Genomic DNA, 12,113 nt, shown 5'->3' with positions numbered 1-12,113 from the left:
AAAATGAGTGTAGAAGTTTTTCAATTACTCCAAAATACATTGATTTCCTCTTTTTACATACTTATTGGGACATTTATGAAGATTACATTCTTTTATCTTTGGACGTGGTCGGTGAGATATGTTACAATAACCTTCGTCTATCTCTTTTCCTGTTTCTTTATTTCTGCAAATTGGTCTGGACATTTGATAACCTAATTAATGATTTAATTATAATAATTAATCATTTAAATTAGACTGGAGGTAAACTTTCTCATTGGTACAGAACACAGAAACAATGTTAATGCTATTAATTATAAACTATCAATATTATACAACATTACATTGAATTTAAATTCCTGCCTGAATCCTCATCCTGGATTGTTTAGATATATTTATAGGGTTCAAATCCTCATTCTTTGATTTATTTACTCTACATAAATCTGAACTTAATCTACAGTAAAAATATTCTGAATCAAATTCTTATTTTTTAGTTTTAATTTAACAAAGTCTCATTACAGAACATATATCCTCGTTATAATTTATTAAAAATAATCTTAATTTATTAGAATCAGTTATTTTGAATGTAAATTATATTTAGAATAGAAAAATTATCAGGATTTTTCCTATATTTTTGTCTGTTCAATAAAATTGCACCAGAACAATTATTCATAATCGTTGGTAAGTACTTCAAACAATAAGTTTTCTTTTGTTCTAGAAAAAATCGAATTTTACACCCCTCGAGTAAGGAAAAACAATTCTAACTAGACTGAAGAAGAGTCGATAATTCAAAAAGAAAAAAAAAAAACTCCGTACCGAGAAAGATCAAACTACATATGCCACTTACCTCCTCCGCAAGTAACAGAACAAGGCGAATATTGACTTTCGCTCCAGGCATACAGGGGTTTTCGACAAGTCGAACCATCACCTCCGCACACACCACATTGATCCACTTTCTGATTCGAACCTAATTTAAGATCGCATCCCACAGGCTAATACAGAAATAAAGATGAAATTTCTAAGATGAGTATTCTCAAAGGAACAATAGAAATTGATAGTACAGTACCTACCAGGCATTTCCCTTTGACACACATATCCAACGATCCCTCTCTACATCTTGTACCATCTTCGACGTTGCTAGCTAATTTGGCTACAAAATTATAACTCTGAGCCTGACAGGTTAAGCTGCACGGATCTGCAGGATCGTAGAAAGGTAACCACGTGTATAGCCTATTTCTATAAGGTGTACTGTCGTACGCTGTGCATTGTGCCGCTCTAAAATCGGTTTGTTTCTCGCAATGCTAAAATTTTATCCTTGTTTAAATTACTCAAAGTCCAAGTAACGAAAGCTTAGCATGTTATATATTCACCTGCATACTACAAATCTTGTAAACAATGGAATCTCCTCCACAACCGGTTCTTCTGTTGCATTTTCTTAATCTATGGCTCACTCCTCCGTTACAACTCTTGGTGCATGGGCTCCATTCACCCCATTCTGACCATCCTTCCGTATTCTTTTTAATTTCCTAGTGATAATGATTGAGAATGCACCATTTTTAATGATTCACTCAAGTTATATTGAATATTATAGAGATACTAAATTATTACAATGCAGCTGTGATGCCGATGATGCTGCTTATCAAGATGATACAATGACTGAAGGATAAATGGATTGCAGTTGAGATAATGGTTGTTAAGATGCTCACAATCTCAACTTGCTTATCTATAACCCATATTTCTAAATAGAGTAAATTTATTGCTATATTTAGAAATATAGATAAGGGTAAATCGAGACTCTGCAAAGCTTTTGAATAAGAAATTCAGAGCAGATAAGGTAAATTAAATACAATAAAGTATATCATGCATAAAGAACTTATAAAATTCTGCATAACTTTTATCTCATTGTTTATTGTTAACGTGGGTTTTTTTTTACATAAAAACCACTATCCAACTAATGATAAGGGCATAAACTTTTAGTAGATTTTTAAATTTTTATTTTTTAATCTTTCAGAATTAACAAACCTGTTTTTTTACTGTTCAATTAACTAATTTTGCGATATAAAAATAGAAGAATTTTGAATTAAGTTCCTCTGTAAAATCTCAATAATAATATTTTGACATGTTAACTGAATTTATATACAGATAAAAAAGTCTTCTCGCTCTTCTGGAAGAGCATGTGGATTATTTCAAAATCACATCTATCACAATGCATTACAGAACTGAGGAAGCTAGTGACAAAAAACAGTAATAGTAGAAGAAAATCAGTTGAGGCCTTTAATATATAAAGGAGTGGGATTCCTTATGAATTGCAGTTTATAAGGCACGAAGCCTTAAAGCTCTAAGCTGTAGATCACTCAGCTAATGCGTAAACCTGCCCTTACATCAGCACAAAAATACATAAAAAAAAGTTCATATTTTGATGTAAGTTTCTGCTTGAATAAATTACAGTACGACACAAATCCAGGATGACAAAATGACGTTAAGCACTTAAGTGAATAATCATTAAGGATAAATAATTATGAAAATATTTTTTAAAAATAAATTTATCAATTGGAAGTACTTTTAAATCTTTAATATACTAGAAAATCAAATTAATTTTGTTCCTTTTTTTCTTCATTGATCTATAGGGTCGTTACTATATACGAAGACAAATATTGACACAGATCAGCTGTTTCTCTCTGTTTTATTTTCGTTAAGAACTGTTGACAAAATCCCAAGATATTATTTTTCGAAGCTAGAAACTTTTATCTGTTTGTAATTCCTTTAGATAACATTTTATTGTAGTTTCGATTTAGAGGAAAACCAGGACTCATTGTTTTTAGATAACAATAATTTGAGACATTTAAATACATCCAGATAAAATGGCAATTCGATATTTTAAAGAAGAAATATATATATATATATATATATATATATCTGCTCAATCAGTAAAAATGCTGTTAAAATCAATTACTCCATCAAGAAAAGTTAACTAACAGATGCTTCGGGGTAAGTGATTATCATTAACGCTCCACTCAACAACCAAACGGATGATTTAATATTGTTAAAGTTAGAAAAATTGCATGAAATATTGATTACAGAAATGCATAAATAAGTAAAATATATATTTCTTCATGATTTATAACGCTTACCAGTTTCTTCTCGGTTCTATCCACTTGAGTTATTTCTGTTGTTTCAGACAGTACGCTTGGAACAATTCCAAATGCCAACTGCAAAACAGAAGTTATGAATATTAAAAAATATATATGTGTATCTGTATTGCAACTATCTTTATAGCAATCGAAGTGAAGCGAAGGAATAGCAAAATTTATGAGGGGAAAGCAACTTGTTTTTATCAACAAAATGATTCTGTATCGTTTGGATAAATCCTTAAATGTATTTGCTCTATCACGATTGCCTAAATGGAAATGTATCCTTTCTTTTTATTTGCCCTTCCAACCTTTAAGGCAATTTCACACGCATCACTGTAATCATCTCTTCATCCATATATGCCTATAATAGGTTAGATACAGAAATAACTTTCTGACTGTGTAAAGTATCTCGAAGATACCTTAATTGAAACGTGCAGTAGCATTTTGGCAACATTTTGTGGATTTTCTACGTTGTAACGCTATATAAACTAGTTTATAATGTGATATTCTTAAGTTTTAACCAATTACAACTCGTTAACTTGGAGCAATTTAATTCTTCATCCGTCATGATTTCGACCCTTTGCGTTTGAATAAAGTTTAATAACTAAGTTAAACATTAAATCAATTTTGTAGAATAACTTCTTTTTTATGTTTGCACGAATTTTTAGCGCACGAATGTCTTGTAACAACGTTTCTGTGTTGTAAAACATGGCCATATTATGATACATACTTTAATTAAGTAGATTATTGCATGTGCAGTTAGCACGAGAAGTTTGAGTTTGAGAAAATTGCATCACGTTAACTTCGATATGAATAAATTTTCATATGACTCAAATTATGAATCGTTATATTTCAATGTAAGTAAATAGAATATGTAGTGTAAGCACGACCTATAAGAGGCCCTTCCCTCTCCTCCAGATAATAGGCCTACTAAAAATTAAAATGTGAGGCCCTAAGTTGTCGCCTCTTAATCTATGATTAAGCTGCAGTCTCATGTTACGAGGCTACAATTTTTATGAATAAATCTGGCCTTGTGTACATTAAACAGGAAAATAAAATAGGAATAACTTAAAATTATTCAAGAAAAATTCGTAACTAATATTAATACAAATTCTACGCGAATAAATTTGGATATAAGATTCAAGCTTGAATAAATTGCGGCACGACATAAATCCTGGATGACAATTTTGGGTGTGATAAAATTGTAGGCAAGATAAATTGTGACATTTTTGGGTTTAAATAAATTGTACTTCACGTCATAAGTCGTTGCATGACCTTTTTTTGTAAGCTTAAAATATCTGGCACGACAGTTTTTAGTGCTTTAATACTACTGAAAAGTTATTGGTACTAAAAATGTAACATGCGTTTACGTTGAATTGAATGCTATTGAACCTTGTGACATTGATTTTAGAAACGGTGTTGATAGATTTTTCTAGTTTTACGCTTGTCAAAACTGTCAACATATTTAGATATAACATGTTTGAGCGTTACGCCCAGTTTATTTGAATCAATACACTCTAAACGATAGTAATTCGATTGGACTGCTTCCAATCGGCAATTCGGGTTGTTACAGTTGTTTTCTCGGATGTTACACGCGTTACATAAAACATAAAAACAGAAAAATCGCTAAAGTGTAGAGGTTGACACTACAAAAGTGATTGAATCTATTCAATATTGCTTGAAACCTCTTGAAACTTTAGAAAATGCAAGAATATGAACTGTTTTTGTAGAAAAATAAAATTGTTTTCGTTTATAATTTTAGGCCAAAACACATTAAATTAATCAAAATAGCACGTTAAAAATTAAAATAAATCAATTTTACTTTTCTGTACAAAGTACAGTGCTGGAATAACTCTGACTGGATAAATGCAAAATTTAAATTTTCAAATTTTCAAATACTTTTATCTTATTGGTCATTTCAAATTTATTTTAAATTTAAATTATCCAATTACACGTGAATCAACGCTACATCGCCGTCTAGTGATTAAATTCTAAATGCTTTGTTGCTAAATATATATATTACTTATTTTTAAAATTTTTAAAAGTTTTCGTAAGAGTTCAATGTTCTAAAATTATACACAATTTAAATATATATATATATCGCGTAGAAAACATCGATTAAGAACGATATTTCTGGAAATATGAAAATGGACGTTATATATTTATAAAATATCATAAAATGTCAAATCGATAATAAAAAAAATATTTTAAGAAAATATTTAGAAATGTCATAAATTTTTTAACTTAAACATTATTTTAAATAAAAAATTCGAGCTTTTATTGAACAATTCTTGTTAAAAATTAACGCACCAAACACCTCTCAGTATTAGTGAATTTCAAATTTAAAGTAACCAATCAGAGAAGGATGTGATATTTAGTTTCGTTGTTCAGTTGAATTACAAAATGCAAAGGTTTACATTTAAATTAACCATTTAAAAAGATTTTATTTTAAATTTTAAATAAAAAATTTATCAAAACCAATCAATGTAAAAAATATTCTCTTTCAAAAATCAATTAACCAATAAGAGTATTAAATTCGTCAATTTTAAATTTAAATTAACCAATAGGCTTAAAATACAATCTTTTCAAATTTCAAATGAACCAATAATCGATAAGAAAAGTTTAAAAGTACTTATTTTAAATAATTTATTCTATATTTTCGATGATAAAGTTAATTTTATAAGTTTTGGAGTTAGTTTTAACAAAATATTTGATAAATATTGTTATTATACGGAATACGAGTTCCAGTTATTCAGGAGGATTGTAGAAAGCTTTCTTAAGATCTCATTTTTCGGGAAATTACGGAGGAACTATTTAATGGAATGATAAAGGATTTCTTTCTTTTTAAAAGTAAAATAGGAAGAAGGGATTTAACAGCAATTTTTACCTGTACGTGATCGAAATACCTTGCGCTAAAATCCCCTGAGGCAAGTAAGATTATCGAAAGTAGATTAAAGTTTAGTTGAATATGAAAGAACATTTGTAAAATTCAAATTTATGAGGGTTTTTATCGGATTTTTGAATCCGTTTTTTTCAACAATTCATCAATAATTTAGAGGTATGCAATTGATTTCAAACTCTTCCAAATCACGACCTTAAATTTTCAACTAATCAAGTTGCTTAAAGCGATTAAATCTGCTTTTAATCCGATTAAATAATTGCATTTTAACGCATGATTCCTAACAAATTGCATTAATTCTCTGGAGGGTTTTCCTTACTTTTCTTTGATGCCGCTACAACAAACTATGTGTTGCTATTATTTTTATCGTCTTTTAATATTTATTATGCTGCTACAGTAATAAATTTTTATTTACATGACCTCTAAAGATAGTTATTACGTGAAATATTCGTGTTTCCCTTTAGTTTCTTCCCTCCTACTGTTGCTATCACGAAGAAAATAGGTTTGAAGTTGATGATACAAGTCATAATTATCTATAGTTAAATATCTTAAGTGCTTGACATTGATAAGGATCTTTTTTCTACTTCTTGCATAATTGCCCAGCAAGCAATTTTTCGTGAATTAACAGTTTGCAACGTTGCTATAGCAATAAATATACAGCTCGAAATCCCCATTTACATGCAACTTTGAAGACATCTTTAATTATTCTTGAAATTAGAACAGAGTCTTTATTCTATTAGCGTAACAAACGGGATTTTTGTGTTAACGAACATTCTCCTAAAGGTATTTTTTCCTAACTTTTGAAGGTTGGTATTGCTAATTTTATAACTGTATAACAATTTTAATGCTAGTTGAAGTCGATTAACATGTATAACTTTTACATCAATGAAGATAATTCAGGAGCTGTTTTACTAGATTTTGGAAATATAATTTACTAATTTTATAAAAGAAACTANAGGAAAGGAAGGTCGTGTATTGGTAACATTCACACTAAAACAAATAAGCGTCCACCAAAGAGACATAAATTTGAAAACCATTTGGCTTTTGTAAATAAGTATTATAAATCAACTATAAATCTGTACGTAGGTTGTTTACTTTCGTTTCTTCTCTACAGATAGCGCAACTTCATAACATGTGTCATTGTTTAGTATTTATAATTCTCTTCATTGTTGTTGTCGTTATTAATTAATATTAATTTTAATATTCCTATATTATTTATTAATGTTATTATTATGTTGTCCTAAGTCCAATTGTTGCTCAGATGGCACTACTTCTTTCCATTCTGTGTTGCCATTTTTTCTTTAACAACTTAATTTATTAATGTTATTATTAATTGTTTGCTGCTGTATTAATCATAAATTTATATTTAAAGCAAATCTATGTTGTTATAGTAATACATATTACAATTCTTATGATAAAATTGAAAACAGTGTTGTTTTATATAGATGTACTACTATAACAATACTTATAATAGCAGTCATTGTTTATACTAATTGTAGTAATACTCCTATGAGAGAACTGTTACAGTAGAAGAGTAAACTGTAGAGCTGCTATAGTAGAATAATAACTAGTAGAAATGCTATAAATTTATGCACAAAATAGTATTGCTGAAACAAACTTATGCTATTAAAGTAACATATCTTCAGAGGCATCTTGTATAAATGTTATTTTTTTTTTTTTTTAATTTACTCAACATTTCTGTCAGTAAACTGAAGCAAGTTACACAATTATTAGTCTACTGGAGTAACAAGAACTTAATTTATTTTACTTCAGAAAAATGACATAAAATTTTCAAAAATGCATAAATAATGCTACTGCAGTTACAAATAAATCAATTTTACATTATTTAAAATCGATTTTCCATGTTGAAATTTGAGGGGTTTTTTTTGCAATGAGGGATGCTATTTTGGAAACATTCTTTAGTTAAAATTGCTTCTTAAAATTTCATTTTAGTTGAAAAAATGGGAATAAAATATGATCCGATGCTACTTGAGGAACAAACACAAACCAAATTTACACTGACCAAAATCGATTTTTGATGATATTCGCTGAACTTTAACACAGTTTCCTTCAAATAGATTTAGCTACGACAAGAACGTTATCTAACACGAAAGCTTACGTCTACAGTGTTAAAATTTAGAACTTAATCAAGAATTTTAATTGAGGAATTAAATATTTATAGTTTTTATTCCTAAATTATTTTCGTTTTTTTATTTTAAATTGAATTTTTAAAATCGACGAGTTTTCTTTCAGCTTCTCATTTCTTTTTTTGGAAATTTGGGAGGAAAAAACTTGTCACGTTTGCCAGCTAATTAGCAAGTGAAAAATGGTATAAGAAGACAACTCACCTGCCAAAAAGACAATGCTTTGATGCCTCTGAGCTCCATGTAAGGAGCCAAATTCCCAAAGAAAGTACTTTGGAACATTTCCAAAATTGAAGATGGTTCCGAAAATTGCATTTCTCTACATCTTTTCTCTTATGAGAGTTATTCCTGATTCAGTGGTTTGTTCCAAAATATAATACATTAAAAACAAAGAAGAAGAAGAATTGTTTTGAAAACTTTACAGCATTTTTTTTTACTTTTATTTTTTTTCCTCTCCTTGTTCTTTAATGGTTATAAAAGCTGATTATTTATTTATAAAGAAGTAAACTTTGCTCCTACTTTTTTTTTCCAAAATTAAATTTTCACGAATTTTGTTTTATTTATTTTTTTATCTTACTTTTTTGTTCTAGTAACTTAACAAAATCCTAGATTGAAGCCTGTAGTTTGAAATAGCATCCATTATTCTAAAACTTATCCAAGGAGGATTTAAGAATTCGAAAAACTTCCCAACATTATCTCGAGTAGAGTCAGCTTATTTCGCTTTATTTGATCCTATAAGCATTTTTAGAACTTTATAAAATAATATAATGTAGAATGTAGAATGCTGACAACAACGGCCACTCAAGTAAACATTAAACTATTTATGAAGAGGTGTTTGTTTGAATGTGANTTATAGTAAAAATCTGAAATCTAGAATATGTATCAATTTGTTTTATTTATTATATCAATTTGTTTTATTTATTATATTAAATTTCATTGGTGCTTATTGCGCCAAATATGAGTGGCGCAATGAGCACCTATAAAATTTAATCCAGATATTTTTCTATTATTACGATCCGAATAATTAAACTTAGAAATTGGACAAAAGTAAAACTTCATTAAGAATCTTCATTAAAATATTTATAAATGCCTGTACCAGGAAAATCCTCTGAAAGAATTTTTACTCATTTTATAATTAAAAATTAAGCTAGATGAAATGAAAAAATATATCTATTTTAACCTTTAAATTAGTTTATAACAATAATACTTGTTGTAATTCAACTCAAAAATTGAATAAATGCAAAAATCATGCAGTTTATCATTAAATGCAATTAGTAGGAAATCCTCCAAAAACATTTCTACCATTTTGTAATTATAAATTAACCTAAATAAAACGAAAAATATATTTTTTTAACTGTTAAACTTAATTATAACAACAACATTTCTTATAATTCAGTTATAGGGCTTAAATAAATAAAAAATATAAATTTATTATCATTAAATGCATTTAGTAGAAAATCCCCTAAAAAGATTTCACTCATTTTATAATTATAAATTAAATTTAATTCAAAATATAATTTTTAAGCTTTATTTGTAACATAAATCTTCAGTATAATTCTATTAGAAGTTTGAATAAATTCTAAAAAATAAACATTAACCCCAGTAAATGCATTTAGTAGTAAAACCTCTAAAAATATATTAACTCATTTTATAATTAAAACTTAAGTTGGATACAATATAAAATAAATATTTTAAAATTCTTTAATTTGTTTTTGCCAAAAATATTCGATGCAATTTAATTTAAACATGGAAAAAAAAATTAAAATTAAATTATAAAGATTAAATGCATTTAGTAAGAAATCCTCTAAAAACATTTCTATTCGTTTTATAATGAAAATTAAAGTAGAAATGATTAAAAATTTACAAAATGTATATTATAACGTGTTTTATAACAATAATTTCAATAGGATTTAATTTAAAAATTTAAGAAATGCGAAATAATCTAGTTTATCTTCATTAAAAGCATACAAGTTAGTAGGAAATCCTCTGAAAGCATTTCAACTTAGAGCTAAAAATTAAGCTAAATGTAAGGGAAAAATATATATATTTTTTAAACTTATAGCATTATAGATTAAGTAAAATCAAGTTATAACTAATTATTTAAGGAAAAATTAAAGAAGAATCGATACCATAATCAATTCCTTACTTCATCTTTTTTTTTCTTTAACTGAAGATCTCAGATAAGTCACGTAGAAAATTTCAAGTAGTTTATTTTTATTTAACATTATACAATTACAATAGAAGCTTTAAAAAATAGATTTTACGTGGTTCCATTTAATTTACTTCATTAAAACTTTATAATAAAATTTTTACATATTATTTACTACATTTTTTTTTTATAGACATTAATTAGAATACACCTTCTTTAAAATGTGTTTCCAACACGTCACGTTTTAAGATAATGTCGTTATTTTATATTTTAAATCCTAAAAAAGAAAAAAAACAACACTAACAAATTCTCGTAAGTTCTTATTTCCCCCCTAATTCAGAGGTTTGTAAAATGTCAGGTGCAACTGTCAGAGGAAATGAGAGGAAATTTTCAAAGTGATTGCCTCGAGTGCTTACGTGATATGTGATGACTTAAATAAGTAATAATCTAGAATCTTACTACAATTTTTGAATATTTAAATAACTAAATTTCTGTTATACGTAATTATAATAATTTATATATTAAGTCAATGGATTTAATGTGAAATTTTAATAATTTCTTTATAAAAACGTGTAAAATTCCTTTATTATTTTTGAATAATTAATTATAATTCTGTTAAAGGTAAATAATATGCGGACTTTAAATTTGTGCTTTCTGAAATAAGGCTTTGAATTTGTGCTTTATCAAATAAGACTAATTTTAAGTTTAAAAGTTTTTTTTATTGCTAGACTTTTTTGATCAGAAGTTTGCCTGAAAATTCCTGTTTCCAGTGATATGTATAAAAATTCCCGTTAAGAAGCCCGATTGTATATGAACATTAGTAGAGCCTTTTAACATAGGAATTTTTATATATTCATCGTTATAGAAATTCCTCCGTTTAGAAGTCTACATGAATAATTCATCACCTCAACAATAAGTTATGTATACGAATTTGTATGAAAATATCTAAGAAGCATACACAAAAATTAATCTGTTAGATTTATAAGAAAATTTTCTGAGCTTCATATAAAAACCTCCTCTGTTCATGTTTGAATATTCTTTTGTTTCGATATGTAAAAAATTCCTCTATTCGGAGGTCTGGATAAAAATTCATCTATTCAATGGTATATATAGAAATTTATAAGAAAATATCTACGTTGACGATTGCGTAAAAAATTCCTTTGATCTAGCTTTACATAAAACTTCCTCAGTTCAAAATATTTGCAGAAAATTTCTGTTAGAGGTTTGTAGAAAAATCCTCCTGACATTCCTCACAACTTTTCAATTTGAAGATTTCTATAAATAGTTACAATTCTTCTGTTCGAAGGTATACTTGGAAGTAATTTCTGTCATTTGCGAGCTTATAAAACAATATCCTATCACAGAAACATTCTATTTTGACAGTTAGTCTGGCAATTCTTTTTTTTTTTCTCAATTCACAACTTTATTAAATATTAATAATAAAACATTTTTTTAAATAAAATCTTTGAATCTAAGCACTTACATTGTTTTCAGCAAAAAAAAAAAAATCCAAATGAAACTCCAGTTACGGGAATTTTATTACAAATTTTTAATAGGGGAATTTTCATACGTATTTATGATTAGAAAAACTTTTACATTTGTATGAAAATTCCACAAAACAGAGGTTTTAAACTTCTAAATTCTAAAAAATTCTTCTGGACAGAGGAATTTTTTTTAATAAAAACCTCTGTTCGTAGAAGTTTCTTATAAATTTTCTAACAAAATTTTATATTCACATATTTCTAATAATTTTAAAATAATATCTAACTATAAATTATTCTTAAATTATAAAAAACCAAATAAAAATATATCTT

General features: G+C 27.2%; 1 protein-coding gene across 3 annotated transcripts in view; it reads right to left on the bottom strand.

The window, feature by feature from the left end:
* LOC111630935 (ADAMTS-like protein 1) overlaps positions 1–12,113 on the bottom strand; it is a 43,037-nt gene that overhangs the window by 16,445 nt on the left and 14,479 nt on the right. For all 3 annotated transcript variants that reach the window (XM_023375094.1, XM_023375095.1, XM_023375097.1), the window contains exons 2-6: positions 3,108–3,185; positions 1,347–1,502; positions 1,047–1,277; positions 824–968; positions 62–191 (exon numbers count right to left, since the gene is read on the bottom strand). In XM_023375094.1, the coding sequence (XP_023230862.1) occupies positions 62–191; positions 824–968; positions 1,047–1,277; positions 1,347–1,502; positions 3,108–3,185 (740 nt within the window). The remainder of the gene's footprint in view (positions 1–61; positions 192–823; positions 969–1,046; positions 1,278–1,346; positions 1,503–3,107; positions 3,186–12,113) is intronic.

Source organism: Centruroides sculpturatus, unplaced genomic scaffold (genome assembly GCF_000671375.1).
Source record: "Centruroides sculpturatus isolate CEXI.00-Female unplaced genomic scaffold, Cexi_2.0 scaffold533, whole genome shotgun sequence".
NCBI classification, from domain to species: domain Eukaryota; kingdom Metazoa; phylum Arthropoda; class Arachnida; order Scorpiones; family Buthidae; genus Centruroides; species Centruroides sculpturatus.
The sequence above is the reverse complement of the archived record's forward strand: the minus strand, read 5'-3'. Positions and strand labels throughout refer to the sequence as shown.